Source organism: Anabrus simplex, chromosome 8 (genome assembly GCF_040414725.1).
Source record: "Anabrus simplex isolate iqAnaSimp1 chromosome 8, ASM4041472v1, whole genome shotgun sequence".
Lineage (NCBI taxonomy): Eukaryota > Metazoa > Arthropoda > Insecta > Orthoptera > Tettigoniidae > Anabrus > Anabrus simplex.
The window spans coordinates 166,005,318-166,029,459 of NC_090272.1; the positions used below are offsets into that span (position 1 = coordinate 166,005,318).

Here is a 24,142-nt window from a genome sequence, read left to right on the forward strand (position 1 = left end):
AGCTTAGTCGGAAATAACCAGGAAAATCTTGTAAAACCATCTACACACACAAAGATGAACTTGTTGGCATTACCCTTTGACTGGGGGAAGGGTCCCACATGATCGATATACAGGCGTTCCATGGGGCGCGACGCTTGATGAGAAGACAAAAGGCCTACTTTAGTGGACATGGTGGGTTTACTGATCAAACAAGATTTACAAGCTTTTACAAGTTCCCGAATTTCACCGTCCATACCTTTCCATATGAACATTTCACGAATCTTTTCACGAGTTTTAAAGATTCCAAGATGCCCCCCCAATGGGGTCTCATGATAGTATTTGAAGATCATAGGTACAAGAACCGCTGGAACAACAACTTTCATCAACTTATCATGCCTCGAAGGGCAACATAGAACACCATTCCTCAGAACATAAGGGACAGCATGTTCCCCAGAAGAAAGGGTTTCCATTATCGGAGCCAGCGTCGGATCTTCACGTTGGTATTTCTCAATATCCCTAAAAAGCATGGGAGCATCTGTTAAGATGGCATTAACACCAGATAGTATGGACTCGGAAGGTGATGAACTGTCGACCGGTTCGTGGGTCTCTACGTCGTTATGAAACATACGGCTGAGTCCATCGGCAACAACATTTTCAGTACCTCTGATATGCCGTACATCGAATTGGAAGGCAGAAATACGGATGGCCCAACGGGCTATACGACCTGTACGACGCGGCCTACCTAAGACCCAGCTTAAGGCTTGATTATCTGTCTCCAGATCGAATTTGACGTGTTCCAGATAGAGACGGAACTTTTCTAAGGCGAATAAGACTGCCAAACCTTCAAGCTCATATATGGAGTACTTTGCTTCTTGAGCTGACAATGTCCTAGACGCATAGGCGATGGGTCGCCTCCCTAGTTCAGTTTCTTGAAGAAGAACTGCAGCTACTGCTGACGACGATGCGTCGGTTTGGACGATGAATTTCTTCGAGAAATTAGGCATAGCGAGTACAGGGGCATTACAGAGAGCTAATTTCAGATCTTCGAAAGCGGCTTGTTGAGAAGGTCCCCACTCGAATTTGATGCCTTTCCTACGAAGAAGGTTTAAGGGCGCCGCTCTATTAGCAAAGTTAGGAATAAACTTCCTGAAGAAATTCACCATACCAATGAATCTAGCGATACCTTTGATGTCCTTAGGAGGTTTAAAATCACGGATGGCCTGTGTTCTAGAATGATCGACAGCTACCCCATCGGGTGACACAATATGCCCTAGGAATGACATAGAGGGCTTAGCAAAGGCAACCTTGGACAACTTGACAGTTAACCCAGCCTTACGAAGGCGATTCAGAACTTCTCGCAGATGATCTAGATGTTCTTCAAAAGTCTCGGAAAATACGACGACATCATCCAAGTAGTGATATAAGTACTCAAATTTGATGTCGGAGAAGACCCTATCTAGTAGCCTAGTGAGCACAGCTGCCCCCGTGGGGAGCCCGAAAGGCACGCGGTTGTATTCGTATAAATTCCAGTCCGTGGCAAACGCAGTAAGATGTTTAGACTCTTCGGCAAGGGGAATTTGATTATAGGCCTGATTCAAGTCCAAGATGGTGAAGAACTTGGCCTTACGAAACCATGAAAAGCAAGAATGAAGGTCGGGAAGGGGCACAGATTGCAACACCACCTTCCGATTGAGAGCCCTGTAATCAATGACAGGCCTGAAGCCTCCTTGGGGTTTCGGGACTAGAAAAATAGGCGAAGAATACGCTGACTTAGAGGGCCTAATAATACCATCCTTCAACATCTGATCGATGATTTCTTTCAGAGCCTTCATTTTAGGTGGAGATAGTCTATACGGTGGAAAGCGAACAGGAATCGAATCCGTGACCTCGATTTTGTATTCAATAAGGTCAGTAACACCAAGAGTATCAGAGAACACCTCGGGAAACGACTGACACAGTTTCCGAATACTATCAGCCTGCTCCTCAGGTAGATGTCTAAGGTCTAACAACATCTCATCCTGGGTAGGCGAAATAGATGAACATGATACAGAATTACACTTTAACAAGGGAATTCTACAATTGGACGCAAATTTGAATGTGCACGACCTACTCTGGAGATCGAGCACAAGACCAGTGTGAGAAATGAAGTCCGCTCCCAATATGATGGGGCAAGACAAACGCTTGGCCACAAACAATTTGATCTTCCATGTAAATTTAAAAACCCGAATTTTGACATGTAAGGAACCTAGAATTTCTAATGGAGATGAATTAGCCGAAACATATTTAACAGGAGATGAGTCATAGTCAGGGAGTTTACAAACCGATTTCAATTTAGAATACCAATCAGCCGAAATAATGGAACAAACACTGCCTGAATCTAAGAGAGCTGTTATAGGCTCGTTATTTAACTCAATCTTAAGAAAAGGAACAGGTGCGGGGGTATCCGCCGCAATCCTAAGACACTCTTTAGGGCATTCAAAAGATGAATTTGAAGGCTGGTCGTTCCCTGCATTTACAACCTGTTTACTAGGGGCTGAGTCTCGGGAATATGGATTAGTCGGCTCAGCCGACGCCACTAGTCACTTTTTATTATTGGCATAGCTGGAATTTGCACCAGAAGTTGAGCAGGAGGGGGTGCTATTTGAGTTTGGGCAATTCTTGGCGATATGTGAGAAGGCCCCACACTTAAAACAGCCTTGTGATGACCCTGCTCCATTCCTTGTCCCACTTGACTTGATCAGAGGACACTTATTCCGCAGATGGTCAGGCGACCCACAAGCATAACATTTACGGGGATTGACTGGTCGGCGAGGTGGAGGCCGAGTGCTACTAAAGGAAGGCGGGGGTTCTTTCGCCACACGCAAGGAATCGGCATACCTAACTCCTTCCGCAGAGACGGCTAATGCTTCCAGTTCAGAGAAGGTTTGCGGGCACGCCGCGAAACACAAATATGACCTGTAGGGTGGTGAAATCCCTTCGACAATAGCTTGCACGATCTGATCCTCAGGGAAGTGGAGAGCAAACACCCTAGTATAAAACTTAATATCTTGGATGAAGTCTGCCAGGTTTTCATCCAAGCGCTGTACCCGATAATAGTATTTCTGAATAAGGGAGGACCTGGCCCTAGCCGGGATGAAGTTAGCTAGCAAATGGGCATGGAAATCCTCAATAGAAGATTGCTCGGCAATGGCTCTAACTATTTTGTCAGATAGAACACCAATAGCATAAGGATAGATAATTTGCAAAATTTGACATGGGGAAAGAGAAAACACAAGGGCATGATCCTGAAATTCCACTAGAAATCTTAAAAATGAAATTACGTCACTGGTGGTGTTGACGGAAAACTTAGAGATACCTCTAAGCAACATTGCCAACGGATGAGGCAAGCTGCTGAACCCAGGTGACATAGTCGTTAAAGGTTTCAATGGCAAAGAAGTTAATTCAGAGCGGATGTTACTCAATGACGCACGGCGTTCAGATTCGTTGTTCGATGGGGCAGAGATAATTTGAGCAGCAACGGTTATCCTATTGACTTCTCCCTGAGGAGGCTCTTCCTCGTTACCTACATTCACCGTGGCGGGTTGATCAGTTTTGGGAGGAACTTCGCCGGTTAGCAATTGAGTGACCTTATTAGACAATTCAGAAATAGTTTCAAGGAGCGTATTAGCGTCCTTCCTCTGGACATCATTCACCTTTAGAGACAACAGATCATTAACTCTATTTGCAAAGTGATACAGCCTGCCTTGCACACGCTTAATTTGATTAGGAGACGGATCGTTTTCATCAAAAAAGCTGACTACCGATGCTAGCCCAGTAATATTCTCGACAATCGTGGAAAGAGAGTCATCAATTTCTTTCTCTCCCAAATTGGGGATGGAAATGGGCAAATCAAGGGACTCTCTAAGCTTGTTAGTATCTATTGCAACCGTGCCTCCAGATTGAACGTTTCTGATAGTTAACTCATATATCAACTCCTCTTTACGCAAGTAGTTAAGGAGGAGAACATCGCGAGGGCCGGGCATGATGACAGAACAATTTTGAAAAACTCAAAAATTCCAGCAACTAAGAAAATTGTTAGAGTTCGAATCAAAGCAATGTTTAGCCGTCAAAAGGGGCTAAATTGAGACCCATTCAACCACGCTCTGCTACCACTTGTTACGGAGATATCCGTGGTAGGTAGAGGTGAAAGAAGGTGCGGGTGTGAATGGGTTTCAAGCTACGAAATTATAGTGCATGTAAAATTAATTTAAAATTTAACAAGGTTATATTTTCTTTTCAAAAACAAAGCAATAACAGACATGGCAGGTACAATGTAGCAAAACAAGGGGAGTTACAAAATTTACAGGTTTTGGGCTTCACGCCCTAACTTCAGCGATCAGCTCAGTTTTACCACAAACACAAGTTTTAACAGAGGGGCAGAAAACCCCGTTCATCCCTAGGAGCCCCTGGCTCCGAATTACACAGAAAAGCCTCCACGAGGCATATGACACTCCATTTCAAAAGAGCGATCCGCTCTCAAAATTTAAGCCTCTCAAAGGCCACATCAAACTCTACCTTCGAGCTGTCCTCTAAGGACGTATTTACAGGGGTAAAATACCCAAACTACGGAGGTCTATTACATGAAAAGAAGGTTGATTACATGACCTCTAAAATAACAATTTGAGAGGAGGCGAACTTGCACTCCTAATACACTTTGTTTTTAAAACCTAATCTGGCTCTGGGCCGCTAACGCAAGGGCTAATCCCATACTACAGAGGTGACTTCAGAAAATAACAATTTACATTACATCACGGAAGAATTGGTTTGAAAAATAAGTCCACCTCAAAACAATATGAGTGGGAACTCGAGAGGGTTAGCACTCTCTATCCCAATATGTGGTTTAGAAGATAGGATAGGTACCAGTAGTCTTTACATTTTAAAGGAAGGTTACATGGTGGAAGGCCTAGAACCCGCCCCGAAGATTAAACTGCTGAGCAAGCAAAGAAAGAAGTTATTACTTGGCCATTACCTTGTTGTAGACGCCGCCGAAGAAAGAGGCGCTTCCCGCCTCCTGCTATGTACTTAATACACTGAAAGATGGAACAGAAGTGGCCCGGAGACCCCAAAATCAGCAGTTTATATCCTCTCGCGGAAGATTCTAGGCGTTAGGGGAAATAAAACACCCTCCCACAAAATCTTTATTGGTTCGGGAAAAGAAACCCCTACATAGAGGAAGAAGAAACACATTATTGGTGGAAAATTAATTAAAGAAATTCGGGATTGGCTAGATCCAAAATAAGGGGAAAAAGAGGGGTATACAGCCAACTTAAACCATGACAGAAAGAAATTTAACAAAGAACAAACTCTTGAAATAAAAATTTCTCCAACAAAATAGTTCTTTAACTCCGCACTAGGTCGCACTATTGTTGATCTTCAGTAGTGTCCTCTAGAAGAGAAAGTTCACACTTCTTACTTCAAGCGAAACAAGAACACATCAAAAGTGACACAGTTCAAAAACTCAAAATTTTCCACGTGGTGACATCTTCTGAGAAAGTAGAGAATTAATAGAATAGATAAAGTTCAACCTTCCTCCAGAAGAGGAGTTTCAACAGGCGCAACTTTTAAATAAACAGAGTAGAGGTGTACCGCCCGGTACAATTATTATTATTATTATTATGCTAGAGACTCCGTGGCTCAGGCCGCAGCGCGCCGGCTTCTCACCGCTGGGTTCCGTGGTTCATATCCCGGTCACTCCATGTAATATTTGTGCTGAAAAAAGTGGAAGTGAGGCAGATTTTTCTCCGGGTTCTCGGGTTTTCCCTGTCGTCTTTTTTTCCAGCAACATTCTCCAATATCATTTCATGCCATCTGCCAGTCATTTTTTTTTTACAATTTGCTACGACGCACCGACACAGATAGGTCTTACGGCGACGATGGAATAGGAAATGGCTAGGAGTGGAAAGGAAGCGGTCGTGGCCTTAATTATGGTACAGCCTGAGATGGTTGTTGCACATATTTTATGTTCATCATACACTATATAAATAAAACATAAATTATACTTTTCCATAGTGCAACAGAAAGTCATTTATCTTCGTACAGGCCAGGAAATCTAAGACAGAGAAATCCTCTGGAAGACAGAGAGGTTTGCACCTTTCTAGTAGTACATGTCTTATTTATAAATTTCTTTATTTCCTTGCATGGAATAAAAATAATTTCCACCCGGATAAATCGAGTACGCCTTTAACGCCACGGCTAGGCAACCCCCATAGCAAAGTTAAACACGTGTGAAATAAACAAGCCGTAATAAACAACTCGCTTAATTTAATCCATGGCTGAGTCATCTGCAATTTAAAAAGTACGGGAATAGACCATATCGCCCTAACGTCTGCAATAATTAAAGATTATAAAATATATAGACAAGAAATCATAAACAAATCGTAAAGTTGATGACGTAGTAGTAGATCACATCAGTATTAATAAATAAATAAATAAAAACAAGCTTTCGGTTTTATGTGGGTCTTGATATAGCAGCCAGTTCCGTAATGCAGGGGTACCGCGCGTACCACTTACCGAGAGATCCGAGTTCGATTACCGACTGCTTCAGAGATTTCGAGTCGGGCTGAGTGGCTCAGACGGTTGAGGCGCTGGCCTTCTGACCCCAACTTGGCAGGTTCGATCCTGGCTCAGTCCGGTGGTATTTGAAGGTGCCCAAATACGTCAGCCTCGTGTCGGTAGATTTACTGGCACGTAAAAGAACTCCTGCGGGACAAAATTCCGGCACCTCGGCGTCTCCGAAAACCGTAAAAGAGTAGTTAGTGGGACGTAAAACAAATAACATTATTATTATTATAGAGATTTCGATTTTTAACACTTTAATTACGGCAGGGACAGTCTTGTGGGACCAGTAGAAGAGCTGTCGAATGCAAAGGGCAGTAAACCTGGTCAACAACCCTAAACAATGTGGCTGAGAATGTCGTTACGCTGACCATGTCACAGTCCAGTACCTGCAAGGCATCTGGTTGGACCGCTGTGTCTTAGCAGGCCCAGCTTGTAATGGGCTGTTGTGCCACGTGATTATTTCTTTTCTGCTGATGTAGTGATTATAGTCATGAGGCCTCCAGTTTAAAGTGGAATTCAAACAATAGGGATGTAAATTATCATTTGAAATGGATTTGGCGAAGAATTGAAGGAGTAAAGTGGGAAGATAAAATATCAATTAAGGAAGTTCTGAAGAGAGTGGGAGAAGTGAGGACCATCCTGACCGTAATCCAAAATAGGAAGAAAAATTGGATAGGGCATAATCCAAGACACAACACTTTACTACTGAGTAGCAATTGAAGGGATGATAAAAGGAAAACGAGGTAGGGGAAGGAGACGATACCAGTTATTAGACAGCATTAGAAAAAGAAAGGAAGATTATACAGAAGTGAAGAAAAGGGCACAAGATCGAGAGATATGGAGGTCACAGCCATGACTGGACCTGTCGGATGGCAGAACAACCTATGATGATGATGATGATGATGATGATGATGATGATATGCACAGGGTGGGATTGGAATCGCGTCCACTGTGGTGAGGGAAAAAGGAAATGAACAGTGTTTTGAGTAATTCAAGTGAACTCATAATAGATCCCAGGGAATCACTGGAGAGGTGGAAGGAATATTTTGAACATCATCTCAATGTAAAAGGAAATCATCCTGGTGGTGTTGCAAACAGCCAAGCTCATGGGGAGGAGGAAATTGATGTTGGTGAAATTATGCTTGAGGAAGTGGAAAAGATGGTAAATAAACTCCATTGTCATAAGGCAGCACGAATAGATGAAATTAGACCTGAAATGGTGAAGTATAGTGGGAAGGCAGGGATGAAATGGCTTCATAGAGTAGTCAAATTAGCGTGGAGTGTTGGTAAGGTACCTTCAGATTGGACAAAAGTAGTAATTGCACCTATCTATAAGCAAGGGAACAGGAAGGATTCCAACAACTATCGAGGTATCCCATTGATAGGCAAAGTATTCACTGGCATCTTGGAAGGGAGGGTGCGATCAGTCGTTGAGAGGAAGATGGATGAAAACCAGTGTGGTTTCAGACCACAGAGAGGCTGCCAGGATCAGATTTTCAGTATGCGCCAGGTAATTGAAAAATGCTACGAGAGGAATAGGCAGTTGTGTTTACATGTTTCGTAGATCTAGAGAAAGCATATGACAGGGTACCGAGGGAAAATATGTTCACTATACTGGGGGACTATGGAATTAAAGGTAGATTATTAAAATCAATCAAAGGCATTTATGTTGACAATTGGGCTTCAGTGAGAATTGATGGTAGAATGAGTTCTTGGTTCAGGGTACTTACAGGGGTTAGACAAGGCTGTAATCTTTCACCTTTGCTGTTCGTAGTTTACATGGATCATCTTCTGAAAGGTATAACATGGCAGAGAGGGATTCAGTTAGGTGGAAATGTAGTAAGCAATTCGGCCTATGCTGACGACTTGGTCTTAATGGCAGACTGTGCCGAAAGTCTGCAGTCTAATATCTTGGAACTTGAAAATAGGTGCAATGAGTATGGTATGAAAATTAGCCTCTCGAAGACTAAATTGATGTCAGTAGGTAAGAAATTCAACAGAATTGAATGTCGGATTGGTGATACAAAGCTAGAACAGGTCGATAATTTTAAGTATTTAGGTTGTGTGTTCTCCCAGGTTGGTAACATAGTAAGTGAGATCGAATCAAGGTGTAGTAAAGCTAATGCAGTGAGCTCGCAGTTGCGATCAGCAGTATTCTGTAAGAAGGAAGTCAGCACCCAGACGAAACTATCTTTACATCGGTCTGTTTTCAGATCAACTTTGCTTTACGGGAACGAAAGCTGGGGGGACTCAGGATATCTTATTCATAAGTTAGAAGTAACAGGCATGAAAGTAGCAAGAATGATTGCTGGTACAAACATGTGGGAACAATGGCAGGAGGGTACTCGGAATGAGGACATAAAGGCTAATTTAGGAATGAACTCGATGGATGAAGCTATACGCATAAACCGGCTTCGGTGGTGGGGTCATGTGAGGCGAATGGAGGAGGATAGGTTACCAAGGAGAATAATGGACTCTGCTATGGAGGGTAAGATAAGTAGAGGGAGACCAAGACGACGATGGTTATACTCGGTTTCTAACGATTTAAAGATAAGAGGTATAGAACTAAATGAGGCCACAACACTAGTTGCAAATCGAGGATTGTGGCGACGTTTAGTAAATGCATAGAGGTTTGCAGACTGAACGCTGAAAGGCATAACAGTCTATAATGATAATGTATGTATGTATGTATGTATCTATGTATGTATGTATGTATGTATGTATGTATGTATGTATGTATGACAATATATCCACCTGCTGTAATTAAATTTATATTAGTTACTTGCAGGTTTTACATTTCGTTTGAGGGGGCCCTAATTGTTATTTTGACAGGCGGGCCCATGCCACTTTCAATACGTCCATGCACTCCTCATATGTATAATAGTTGGGTTTCCTTTCCAATGAAGGAACCTATAATTTAGAGTCCTGCACGGATGCGGATATCCGCGGATTTTCCGCGAGGTTAATGTCTTGGCGGATACAAACTGTATGACAGTGCGGATAATTTTGCTGACAATTTCTAAATAGTGACGTTTATTGATTTTCACTCTGGTATACTCTTGTTTTTGCTTGTGGTTAGGTGACCCTTGACATTGGCATGGAAGAATAGTGATGCATAAAGAGTCTTGAAACCATAAAGCCGTAAATATGACCTAAGCCTAATTAGTTCCTGCCCACAATTAATTGAAGGAAGGAACAAAGGTCAGTACGTCAGTAGTTGTCGCAAGAGAAAATCCCTCTAAATCCTGCGGCTGTAGCGGTTTTGGTGCCAGATATCAGGCCTATTGTATTATGTTATCACATCTATCCGTTTCAGTAACTTAGGTGTAATATACTGTAGTTAAATATTTACATCATTCGGGGATAACCATTTTGCGGATGCGGATATTATTTTGTCTACCCGCGCAGGGCTCCACTATAGCTATAGTTCGAGCAAGCAGAGGCAAAGCTATGTCGTCTCTGTACGTATTTTACGACCAAATTACTTACGCGATAAGCCTTTCCTGGGTAATTATTGACGTCGTTGTCTACGTTATTAGATAACAACACCTCGCCGTCAAGGTGAACTTCTTCTTGCTGATACATGATGAAGTCCTGCGCGCTGAACTTAATATGATAACTGTTACCCCGTTGCTGTGTAGAATTTAATACCAATTCACATTATTGATAGAATGCGTTACTTCACACTGAATGACTGGACTAGGAAGCTACAGTATTAATGTGTCCTATGTTAAAGTACCAGTGACATATTCGTCAGACTATAAATAGCCTGAACAACCATTTACCTAATTTGCAATATTATTACAAACATGGTCATTTAAAACATAAATGTTTGTTGACTTTGTACACAAGTGTTTGCAGTTTTATTCTGTCTCATACTTCTTGTTATTCTCCATTGACATCCTGAAGATTATGCACGGCTTGATCTATCCAGCGGGAAGTCTTCGTCTAATAATAATGTTACTAATGTCTACTTTTGATGGTTTTCGGAGATGCCGGGGTGCCGGAATTTTGTCCCGTTGTAGTTCTTTTAACGTGCCACTGAATCTACCGGCACGAGGCAGACGTATTTGTGCACACCGGACTGAGCCAGGATTGAACCTACCAAGTTGGGATCAGTAGGCCAGCTCCTCAACCGCCTGAGCTACTCAGCCTGGCAGTTTCGGTCTACTCAGAGGTATCTACTTACCTGGCTGTCCAATGCAGGCGCGCTGTAGTAGGCCGTTGCTTCACAGAGTATGTCCAAACCATCTGAGACGTCAGCTTCAGAGTTCAGACCATGTAGACTAGATGCCTTAACGATCATGACCACCAGGCGAGCTAGTAGTAGTAGTAGTAGTAGTAGTAGTAGTAGTAGTAGTAGTACTAGTAGTAGTAGTAACCCGAAAATCTACTCTGGGGTCGGGACAAAGGTTGAAGTAACTAAGACTCTCTCCCCCGTGGACATTGAAATCCTCCCTACAGAGATGAACACAGACAGGTAGCATTTCCTGTGATGGAATGATCCGGTGATGATGTGGGAACGACGCAGTGGGCTGGGTTTGGTCTCGCCGGAAGTGTAGCGACCTACATTGTGTGAGGTGACACGAGTGTTTTAATTACTTTGCGGTGTCAGGCGTCAGGAGAAAAGTGCTGCCGTGGTCTGTTATTATCCAGAGTGGAAACAGAAGCGTTCATCAACTTATTCCCGGAGGATTATAAAAAAGTCTCCATTTAGGGCGGAGAAAATTAACGAGCAATATTTCAGATTCGTTCCCAAGAATAACACCCGATTTCGGTCAACTAGAAGAGATCTGTTACCATTGACCGATTCATGAATCCATTTCATAGTGGTGGTTTTGGGGAAAGCCATGTGGATTTAGATAATAATAATAATAATAATAATAATAATAATAATAATAATAATAATAATAATAATAATAATAATAATAATAATAAACAGTTGCGCCGGGTTTTGAAAATTAGTGGGCGTGCTCAGGCTCACAGTCTAAAAAGTAGGGGAAAGTCTACGGAAAATTTCGAAATTTAACCATCGTAAAGAATGCAGTTTTAGGTGTTTTGAACGAGCAATACTTGTTGGAAAACAATTCAAAAGACCTGCACTTGGCAAGCCCAACTTGTCCTCGGACACTTCCGGCACTAAAAGCCATACGCCATTTTATTTCATCAATCTTATACTTCTATGGATTACGCATCTAAAAAGTACGAAGTAAATATTAACATAAATAATTTGTCATGCTATTTTAATCAAAAGTTACTATAAGAATGCCCTGCATTTGAAAATTTGTACATGTCAGCCCTACCCAATACCATATTTTGAACATTTTTCTATAGTATGTACAGTATGGATCCGCCTCTGTGGTGTAGTGGTTAGCGTGATTAGCTGCCACCCTCTGAGACCCGGGTTCGATTTCCGGCTCTGCCACGAAATGTGAAAAGTGGTACGAGGGCTGGAACGGGGTGGTACTTAACTTAATGTCACGGACGCTTCCTTCCCTCTTCCTTTTTCTATTCCTTCCAGTTTTCCCATTCCCCAACAAGGTCCCTGTTCAGCATAGCAGATGAGGCAGCCTGGTGAACTACTGGTTCTCCTCCCCGGTTGTATTCCTCAACCCAAAATATCACGCTCCAGGACGCTGCCCTCGAGAGATTAGAAGTGGGTTCCCTCGCTGAGTCCGAGGGAAAAAGCAACCCTGAAGGGTAAACGGATTAAGAAAGAAATAACAATAAAGGATAAACAGAAATTTTTTCGTATAAAGTTTTAAAATCTTTAAAATTCGCATTCACACTGTTCTTACGAACAGTCGATCGTTTGATGAAAATGTTTGACAGTTGGGCGAGGTACTGGTGCTCCTTCCAGTTGTATCCTCTACTTCCCTGAAGAGGCTTTCCGTCGTTTCCCATTTTCACACCAGGCAAATGCTGGGGCTGTACGTTAATCAAGACCACGGCCGCTTCCTTCCCATTCCTTTCCAATCGTTGCCATAAGACCTATCTGTGTCGGTGTGACGTAAAACAAATAGAAGACAGTATGAAATGTTTTCCACCCTTAAAAATTCCGACTACCTCTACTGGGTTTGAACCCACGAATTTTGGATCCCGGGGCTGACATTGTACTGTATCACTCTTCAACAGAGCGAGAAACACTTGTTATTGGAGAAACTTCGCATACTAGATAGAGGTTCTCAAGAATGCTGACTGCGATGTCACAAACCTCTTGAATGAAGCATATACAACAAGAAAGATCTCTGTGAATCACGCGTGGTCTCATAATGGTTGAACAGTTTTCCATTGCTCATGGTCATCACGAGACAGGGAGACCTGCCAATTTCTGAATTTAAATATACTCTCGACGTCCTCGAATCGTATGTTCCTTATATCGTGAATGGAGGAACACAATAAGCATTGTCTAGTCCTCTACAAACGACGACAGCTGAATTTCCTGAGTTACTTCGTGCAATGCCTTCACGAGAGGAATACGCAGCTGGGCTGAGTGGCTCTGTTCGATAAGGCGCTGCTTTTCTGAGATCAAGTTGGCAGGTTCGATAATGGCTTAGTCCGGTGATATTTGAAGACGCTCAAATACGTCAACCTCGCGTCGGTAGATTTACTGGCATGTTAAAGAACTCCCGCGGAACAAAATTCTGGCACCTCGGCGTCTCCGAAAACCGTAAACGTAGTTAGTGGAATGTAAAACCAATAACATTATTATTATTAGAACTATGCAGGCCCGCCTCTGTGATGTTGTGGTTAATGTTATAAGCTACCACACCGAGAGGGCTAGGTTCGACTCCTGGCTCTGCCACGAAATTTGAAAAGTGGTACGAGGACTGGAACGGGGTCCACTCAGGCTCGCAGGTTAACTGAGTAGTGGTTGGGGGGTGGGGGAGGGTGTTGGATTCCCGCCTCAGCCATCCTCAAAGTGGTTTTCCGTAGTTCCCACTTCTCCTCAGGCAAATACCGGGATGGTACCTAACTTAAGGTCACGGGCGCTTCCTTCCTTCCTTCCTTCCTTCCTTCCTTCCTTCCTTCCTTGCCGAGCTCGATAGCTGCAGCCGCTTAAGTGCGGCAAGTATCTAGTAATCGGGAGATAGTGGGTTCGAGCCCCACTGTCGGCAGCCCTGAAGATGGTTTTCCGTGGTTTCCCATTTTCACATCAGGCAAATGCCGGGACTGTACCTTAATTAAGGCCACGGCCACTTCCTTCCACTTCCTAGGCCTTTCCTATCCCATCGTCGCCATAAGACATATCTGTGTCGGTGCGACGTAAAGCAAGTAGCATAAAAAAGAAAATAGCCTTCCTTCCTTCCTCCTCGTTTATCCCTTCAAATCTTCCCATCCCCCCCACAAGGCCCATATTTAGCACAGCAGCTGAGGCCGCCTGGGCGAGGTACTGGTCCTCCTCCCCAGTTTTACCCACGACTAAAAGTCTCAAGCTGCAGGTCTCTGCCCTTCAAGCGGTAGAGGTGGGATCCCTCGCTGAGTCCGAGGGAAAAACAAACCTTGGAGGGTAAACGAATTAAATCAGTAAAATAAAAAATTCAACATCTCTTCGATATGTACTATAGTCTACGTAACACGACCTGACAGGTTGAAAGTCAATTTTGTTTTTTTATTATTATTATTATTATTATTATTATTATTATTATTATTATTATTATTATTATTATTTTAATGCATACATCCATCTATGATCTACGAACACACAACTGCCTTTTATTAAATTTTCAAGATGTTTTCTCTTTTGTTGCACTTTCCTCTTCTACCACGGATTCTTCTGTTTCTGACTCCTTAGCCGCTCTTCCGCAGTAATAATAGGCCTTCCTCGCGGGGGCGAGGACCCTTTACCCCTACCACCTTCACCCTAAACTTCACTCTGTCACATACATGTTCGTCATTTTCAAGTCCTGATTCACTCTTTAAGTCACGTAGCTGTCGGCTTGATTTTGAGAGACAGTGGGTTCGACCCCTACTGTCGGCAGCCCTATAGATGGTTTTCTCTGATGTCCCATTTTCACACCAAGCAAATGACTGAGCTCTTCCTTAATTGCTTCCGTCCCATTATAACCCTTTCCTATCCCACCGTCAACACAAGACGTGTGCCGGTGCGACGTAAAGCAAATTGATAAAACGAGCACTTTTTGAAGCCAGCAAAGTTGTGCCTGTCCGCCCTTATTGTATTGATATGCCCATAAGATGCCAGTCTTTTCTATATCTTGCTGACGAATACCCCCATCGAAATGTCTGTTGAACTCCTTGTTTGATCTCAGTTGGAATCAGAATCCATCAGCGTAAATTTTCTTAGGCCTTAGAATTCTCCGTAAGAATGTCCTTTCATTTTTCTCTTTCTCTGGCAGTCCTATTCTGGCAAATTGCGCGTAAGCACTCTCGTACTATTGTATTGTAGTGTCTGTACTTGACTTATAATTGTTAATATTATTTCATTTTATGAAAATGTCTTATATTCTAAAGATTAAAGGAACCACTCGGACTCAAATAGACGGGAAGGAAGGTCAAGTTCAGTGAGTCCCGGATATGATGGGTGAAGCCTGGCACTGTCTTGCAGTCAAGTTGTAGCAGTGGTGGTACTTTTATATTCACATTCGAAGTATTTTAATTATTAGTGTTAAGTGAATTATTAATATATTTTCCTTTGATCGACTGCGCAGAAAGTTGTAGTGTTAAGAGATGTGTAGTGAAGGTTATCTCCAACTATTGTGGACACATCTGGGAGTGGCTTCTTGCCAAATAGCCTATAATTCATTAAGTATAAACAACATGACATTGTAAATTGTATCAAAGAGCTAAAAATATTTGTTTTTCACTGGGTGCCTGTTAATGATGTTTTGGAGGAAGAACAAGTAATTATAGTTCAGGGTGTTAAAAAGTGCACTTCGGTGATATACCATACTGTATGTACATTTCTTCCTTTCTTAATCCGCCTACACTCCAGGGTTGGTTTTTCCTTCGGACTCGGCGAGGGATCCCACCTCTACCACCTCAAGGGCAGTGTCCTGGAGCGTGAGACTTTGGGTCGCGGTGATACAACTGGAGGGGGAGGGCTAGTACCTCCCCCAGGCAGCTTCACCTGCTGGGGGGATGGGAAGTTTGGAACGAACAGACAAGTCAGAGGGAAGGGAGCGGCTGTGGCCTTAAGTTAGGTACCATCCCGGCATTTTTCTGGAGAAGAAGTGGGCTATTTGTTTTACGTCGCACCAACACAGATAGGTCTTATGAGGAGAAGTGGGAAACCACGGAAATCCACTTCAAGGATTGCTGAAGTGGGAATCGAACCCTCCTCTACTCAGTTGACCTCCTGAGGCTGAGTGGACCCCGTTCCAGCCCTCGTACCACTTTTCACATTTCGTGGCAGAGCCGGAAATCGAATCCGGGTCTCCAAGGGTGGCAGCTAATCACGTTAACCACTACACCACAGAGGCGAATCCATACTGTACATACTATAGAAAAATGTTCAAAATATTGTATTGGGTAGGGCTGACATGTACAATTTTTTCAAATGCAGGGCATTCTTACAGTAACTTTTGATTAAAATAGCAGGGCCGGGCTGAGTGGCTCAGACGGTTAAGGCGCTGGCCTTCTGACCCCAACGTGGCAGGTTCGATCCTGGCTCAGTCCGGTGGTATTTGAAGGTGCTCAAATACGTCAGCCTCGTGTCGGTAGATTTATTGGCACGTAAAAGAACTCCCACGGGACTAAATTCCGGCACCTCGGCGTCTCCGAAGACCGCAAAAGTAGTTAGTGGGACGTAAAGCAAATACATTATTATTATAAAATAGCAGGACAAATTATTTCTGTTAATATTTACTTTGTATTTTTTTAGATGCGTAATCCATGCAAGTATAACATTAATGAAATAAAATGGCGTATGGCTTTTAGTGCCGGAAGTGTCCGAGGACAAGTTGGGCTTGCCAAGTGCAGGTCTTTTCAATTGACTCCCGTAGGCAACCTGCGTGTCGTGATGATGAAAGGATAATGAACACGTCACATATACCCAGTCACCGTGCCAGAGAAATTAAACAATTATGGTTAAAATTCTCCAGCCTGCCGGGAATCGAACCCGGGGCCCCTGTGACCAAAGGCCAGCACGCTAACCATTTAGCTATGGAGCCGGACAATAAGACTGATGATGGCACGCTATGAAATGTTAATTTTGCCTCTACTGCCTGAACGATCCAATATGTGGAAGAATAGTTAGGAGGGAAAACAAATCAATATTGTATGAAACAGCACGGAACCCAATTGCTTCCTTTATGATTTTCACTATTAATTTGTCTTTCAAGATCACCTGCAGATTTATATCCAACGGCTTCAGAACAGTAATGTTACTGCTTATAGGTCCCACTAACTACTGTTACGGTTTTCGGAGACGCCGAGGTGCTGGAATTTTGCCCCGCAGGAGTTCTTTTACGTGCCAGTAAATCTACCGACACGAGGCTGACTTATTTGAACACGAGTATTACTATTTAATGCCGAACAGTAAAAGCAATCGCGTAATCTGTATTTACGACAGGGCTGCGAGCTTTAGGCTCACACCATCTTCGTGCTGAGTCTAGTGAAATGAAACATCGACTGTAACAAATTTATTCGTAACCCATGGAATGAACTGAAATTGAATGAAGTACAATGTTAGCTGTGGATCGCCGTATCGTTGCTGCCGCACTCAACAAGCGAGGTATCTTACAAGATGGTGAAGCGAGTGACGTTATATTAGCGTCGGATATACTATGATCATCTTGTAGGTGCATATATCTTGAAGGAATGAAGATATCTCAATAATTCTTTCATCGTCATGTTTGACTTGGTGACTTCTATCCATATTCGACATTTCGGCTATATGTATACAATATGAACGGAGACATTTTTAGCTTCAGGATTCTAATTTCACGCAGAATTAGTAACTTAGCATTGTCATAAATAGGTTAATATGTTAGCACCTCTTGTGGAGTGTATGTCTATTCAGCTTTGAAATTATACCTGAAACAAATCAGACGATATAAAGCTAGCAATAACAAGTCTTAACGATCCTAGCAGGCGCGCGCTTGAACGGCGCATCGCAAGCGGTGTTTAATCCCGTTCCTGCGGGAAATGGGATAGATAGATAGATAGATAGATAGATAGATAGATAGATAGATAGATAGATAGATAGATAGATAGATAAGGAATGGGTGAGCCCTGCCAGGGCTCCACACGTAGGTCTGTGAAGACCCTTTGTGTCCCTTAGACGGGTTTGCCTAGTCCAGCCCTAGTGCTGCCATAAAGGATACCAGTGTCCGGATGTTGGGCATTCCTGATGTCTTCCAGGCTCACGCGGGAAACGGGAGTGAAAGAGCGTGTTTCAAACAAGTGGAGCATCGAGTCAACGACAGTAACTACGTAACGACAAGAAAACAATTGATTTGCGCTTTATAGTCACAGAGCAGTAGGCTGTTACAGTGATGGGGCCCCTTGATGGGGCCGTGAATGCAATCTTGTGTCGCACGTGTGAATCTGGCGCAGTTTTACAGTCGGATGCCCTTCCTCAAGGAGTATATTCTCTATAGGAGAGGTTACCAAACTGGGGTCCGCAACAATGTTTGAGGGGGTCCACCGACACTTTGAAAGAAAAAGAATATACTGTCATTTTCACACATTTTTTTAATGTCTGAGATAAAACCGAGTACATGATAAAAGAAACTGAAGATGTGAACTCAAAGAAGTTTTATATGGCATATTTCATACAGATTTCAAGAGAAAATGTCCCCCCTCAACGTTATTACGTCACATTTGGAGTAACTGCACTTGAAATTAAGGGAGTATTTCCCGGCTGCGGATGAACGGGGTCCACTCAGCCTCGGGAAGTCAACTGAGTAGAGAAGGTTTGATACCCACCTAAACCATCCTCGAAGTGGTGGAGTGGTTTCCCACTTCTCCTCCAGGCAAATGTCGGGATGAGACCTAACTTAAGGCCACGGCCGCTTCCTTCCCTCTTCCTTGCCAATCCCTTCCAAACTTTCCATCCCCCACAAGGCCCTGTTTACAAAGCAGGTGAGCCGCCTGGGCGAGGTGCTGGTCCTTCTCGCTAGTTTCATCCCCGAACAAATGTTTCACGCTCCAGGACACTGCTCTTGAGGTGGTAGAGGTGGGATCCCTCTCTGAGTCCGGGGAAAATACCAAGCCTGGACTGAAAACGGACTAATAATTTTAAAAAGTATTATTATTATTATTATTATTATTATTATTATTATTATTATTATTATTATTATTATTATTATTATTATTATTACAGTAGCGTATTATTGTTATTTCCAATTATCATATTTGTTTTGTCAGCTGGGATTCTGGAGATGAAGTCGTTTGATAATATTAATGTCTTCGGCAGTATTGTTTTGCCCTCTTTCTCTTCCCAAGAAAAAAAAAAAAAGAAACCCAACCCTCCACGCCTGTTTTATACGACAAGAAGTTGTATAATATTACATCATCTGGTCTTCCCATCGTTCTGTTGCGGAACTGTTGCCGGAACTTTAGGAGGAGCACTCGTGTAGTAAGCTCAGAATGTGACAGTCATGTTTTTGTGGTGTTGCAGGAGGAACCTGGTGGCACAAGAAGCCCGCTACCGTGAACAGCTTGAAGCTCTCAGAGCACAGGCCAGTGGCAAGGACGCAGAGAGCGAAAAGCTCCGAGCAGACATGGAACAACTGACTCGCGATGTGACTGCCAAGGCTTGCAGCATGGATCGTGAGTACGACCTACAATCAGAGTGTAACTTGTACTCTTGGTTGATATCCGTGACCTTATGTTAGGTTAACAAGATGTCAGAATCGAGTAAAAATCACTTCACTACCCCTTGAACTGCACGTCAAGGGAGAACGGTACCAATTGTCTTGTGCTCGGCCGCACAAACTTAAAATACAGCGTGGGTGGAAACAACGTGAATAGGGTATATGAGCGTTAGAGGATTGGTCATACTGATAAATCTTCCTTCATTCCTTCATTCCTTCCTTCCTTCCTTCCTTCCTTCCTTCCTTTCTTTCTTTCTTTCTTTCTTTCTTTCTTTCTTTCTTTCTTTCTTAATCCGTTTACACCCCAGGGTTGGTCTTTCCCTCTGACTCAGCGAGGGATCCCACCTCTACTGCTTCAAGGGCAGGGTCCCGGAGAGTGAGACATTGGGTCGGGGAATCCAACAAAGAAGGTGGGCCAGTACCTCGTCCAGGACGCCTCACCTGCTATGCTAAACAGGGGCCTTGTGGGGGTATGAGAAGATCGGAAGGGGTAGGCAAGGAAGAGGAAAGGAAGCGGCCGTGACCTTAAGTTAGGTACCATGCCGACATTTGCCTGGAGGAGAAGTGGGAAACCACGGAAAACCACTTCGAGGATGGCTGAGGTGGGAATCGAACCTCCCACTGATAAATATTTTCTGTTTAAAATTCGATATCTCGCACCGTTGCCATTTTATCAGTTGCTGAATTTAGCAAATCAGATAGCTTCGCGGGTGGACTCGGATGTGCTTTGCGAGGCGGTGTTGCTAAATCTGCATGTGGCTTAACACCAGCCTGAGAGCCATGCAGAGAAATCAGCATCAAACACACACCGTGGGTTGCAGCCGATGTCACATTAGCGTAATTCTATAGCGCGATCCTGTCATCTCGGAGGTCCATGTTCAAATCCCTTCCATGGTGATTTTTTTCTTCGACTGGTCCTCTCAATCCACGTGCAGATTTAGCAACACCGCCTCGCAAAGCCCATTTGAATTCACCCGCGAATTGTTCTGATAGGTTAACTTCAGTAGCTGATAAAATGACAACAGCGCGAGATATCAATTTACTTTTAAAAAATTTATTTTCACTATGACCAACCCTCTAAAGCTCATATGCCCGGTTCACGGTGTTTTCCACCACCCTGTATATCAATAAGTGGTATTACTTCACACGCTCTAGCGGCCGGGAGAACGTGCAGAAATATCTCGCTGCAGGTGGCATTCCTTCGCAAATTTTAGGAAACAGGAGGATTAGTGCTCTTTTGGAGGAAGAAAATTGTAGTACTCGATCGAAATACAGTACATTGGTGCAAGTGGTATTCCTTCAAAAATGGTAACGACTAGGAGAATATTAGTGCTGTTGTAGGGGAGAGACATTGCATTGATACAGTTCGCTTTATTGTAAACGTATGTTTTAACATGATAATCAGTGGCTGTGCGGTTTGGGTCACGTAGCTATCAGCTTGCATTCGGTAGACCCCACTACCGGCAGCCCTGAAGATGACTTTCACGGCAGGCAAATGCTGGGGCTGTACCTTAATTAAGGCCACGGGCGCTTCTCACTCCTAGCACTCTCCTATGCTATCGTCGGTGCGACGTACAAAGAAAAACCATTATGATCCACCCAAAACAAATATTACATTTAGTGATGGTTTTAGAGACACAAAATAACTGAAAGTTGTGACCTTTCCCGGAATTTTTCCCAGCTCTTTTTAAATGAAAATAACTGTATGCTTGGCCAGCTTTCTTAAATTTTTTTCCGTCATAAACTGTCCCGCTTCATGAATTTGTCAAAATAATGACTCATTGCAATAAGAGAACGATGATAATGAATAATATGAAACATAAAAATGAATTATTTTTAAAGTCCCTAATTTAAACAAAAGGGAAATGTTAGACGTGATAGTTCTTAGGTGTTATATCAATTGAAATGAGACGAACTGCAAGCAAACTTACCGATTCGTGAAGATCTTTCTTTCCTTCTTCAGAAACAGGCCTAGACCTAAACCCGAAAGGTTTGCATTATATGTATTTTTGATGAAATGGTAACCTCGTTAGTCACCAGATGACTCTATATGCGCCTTTATATACGAAAAGTAGTTAATGTCGCCATATTTGCACGAAGGTTGTATTTTTATTGGCAGTGATTCACGTAAATGAAAATAGTAAGCGAAGAGATGTTAAGTACAGAACAAAGATGGCCAACTGGACACCAGTGGGATCCGAACCTACAACCTCCCGATTTCGCATCGGACACTAAGAATACAATGAAATACTTTCTTCACCTTATATCAGGTACATATCTCATGAAATACGAAATCAAAAGGATATCGATTTAATGTTTTCTGTTTTGACATAAATATGTTTTATAGCTGGTTATCTGAAAATTTGCTTTACGGAAGTTAGCATCACAAAATGTGTGACGGAAGTGTAACCCTAGCAACCGTGCAGGCTATGTCTTATGGCTGGTGATCATGTGAAATCATCAGCCGTTGATGGATGGCCATGACAGAGACATACAATACTTACGACCATCTAATTTTCGCAAAGGGAAAAGTGTTTTCTTTTCCGACTGCCTTTCATTGCTCATGATATAATTTTTCAAGGAACAGGTCATTGTATTATTTGGTGCATGATCTTATTGTTTTCTATTTGCCTAACTCACTGTTGAGAAACTATCGCCGAGTGGTTCCGCTGTGGGTGGGCAAATACAGAATGAATCCACGATGTCCCAGAGGCTGGGAGTGTGTGTTAGCCACAGCTATGTCCCTAGTTCCGTTTGGCATTGGTTTCACTTCCGCCAGGCTCCTCACTAACATTTTTCCAATCCAACTTCCATTGGTCAATTCTTATTCTCTTCCAATCAGGTGCTTTTACGTTTATGAGCATAAATCAGAAAAGGAAAAACGGGAAAAGTCAGATACTTCGAAAATGAAGATATCGCCAATGAAGTGACGAGCCAGAAAAAGCATAAGAATGAAGACTCCTTAGACATTGCAAACCGTCGGAAGAGAACAAGAATTGGCCAAGAGAAGTCAAATAGCAAATAAGAAAGTGAATTGCTTGGCACAAGTAATTTGAAAAAATTACCAAATTCGGCTAGGGGCCCTGTGAACACCAACCCATTCTCTCAAGCCGAAAAGTCTCTAGAGGTTCTGCGGGGAATACCGGGGATAGTATTCAATCACCACTACCCTTGGAAGGAGTGGAAGGAGGTTGTTGAGGAACGAAGGTGCGTTTTCATTACTAGAGCCACAATAAAATTAAAGGTTCAAACCTTTTAGAGTTACACTTACACTTCTGAGGGGAAAAAAGCCGGGCTGAGTGGCTCAGACGGTTGAAGCGCTGGCTTTCTGACCCCAACTTGGCAGGTTCGATCCTGGCTCAGTCCGGTGGTATTTGAAGGTACTCAAATACTTCAGCCTCGTGTCGGTAGATTTATTGGCACGTAAAAGAACTCCTGCGGAACTAAATTCCGGCACCTCGGCGTCTCCGAAAACCGTAAAAGTAGTTAGTGGGACGTAAGGCAATTAACATTAAAATTATTAAAATAGAAAAAGATATTCGTGAACATAAATTTTTCCAGCAGAATGTTTGATTTCACACAGTATGAAACCGAAAGACTACAATGGCTTGCATTACGAGTTCGTGAAAGCATAAAGGAAATGTTCCGATAGCCTTGTCAGTTGTTACCATGTGTATCAGTCTTCACGGAACCGCCATCTCGCTCTGTTAGGTAAGGTATCGACTACTGAGTTGACCCTTCGGAAAAATAATGAATATTAGATTTCAACTTGTCGACCCACTAAAGACTAATTCAATATTGGGTGTTAAATTCATAAGAAAGAACATCACTGATATAATAATGTTATTGATTTCATTTAATAGTAAAGCAAAGCTAAGCTGTCTCCATGCAGACCATGGAGTCCTTTGGGGGACTGGAAGATAAAGGCTTTTCTCTTTCCGTAACCTCGGCTCTATGTGGGATCGAGTGGTTATCTCTACACCCGGCTGCCTTTGTTCCCTGGAATTAATCTGGTACTCATTTTTTGTGCAGGATGAGTGAATCTCGGGGCCACGTGTAGCTCCAGAAGTGGAAATATTGTTTCTCTTAAATTTTTCGAATTACTACCGGGGAATCGAACCTACGTCTTTCCAAATGAACATAGCACGCACTTACTGCCTCGGCTAGGCAAGTCTCTTTTTTTTCCATTAATTCATTCTTTCTTTCTTAATCCATTTAACCCTCCAGTTTTGGATTTTCCCTCGGACTACTCGAGGGATCCCACCTCTACCGCCTAAAGGACAGTGTCCTGGGGCGTGAGACTTTGGGTCGGGGCAGGGTAAACTGGGAAGGAGGACCAGTACCTCGCCCAGGCGGCCTCACCTGTTATGCTAAACAGGGGCCTTGTGGGGCATGGGAAGCGGCCGTGGCCTTAAATTAGGTACCATCCCGGCATTTGCCTGGAAGAGAAGTAGGAAATCATGGAAAACCACTTTGCGGATAGCTGAGGTGGGAATCGAACTCCCTCCCCCTTTACTCATTTGACCTCCCGAGGCTGAGTGAACCCCGTTCCAGTCCTTGTGCCACTTTTCAAATTTCGTGGCAGAGCCGGGAATCGAACCCGGGCCGCCGGGGGTGGCAGCTAATATCACCAACCACTATACCACAGAGGCGGCATCACTCAATTTCTACCAACGTAGAGACACACAATCAGTAATCTTTTTTAACGAATGTAAAAGAGTTAGATAGGAACGTACCAGACGGTTACACTGCAAAATGTGGGCAGTCACATAATATCGACTGATTCT

General features: G+C 43.1%; 1 protein-coding gene across 9 annotated transcripts in view; it reads left to right on the top strand.

The window, feature by feature from the left end:
* Positions 1-24,142, top strand: part of LOC136878916 (protein FAM184A) — a 442,374-nt gene that overhangs the window by 279,311 nt on the left and 138,921 nt on the right. For all 9 annotated transcript variants that reach the window (XR_010860861.2, XR_010860862.2, XR_010860864.2 and 6 more), the window contains exon 2: positions 19,160-19,311. Coding sequence is in view for 5 of the 9 variants with exons in the window: in XM_067152526.2 (XP_067008627.2) it covers positions 19,160-19,311 (152 nt within the window). In the remaining 4 variants the exon portion in view is untranslated. The remainder of the gene's footprint in view (positions 1-19,159; positions 19,312-24,142) is intronic.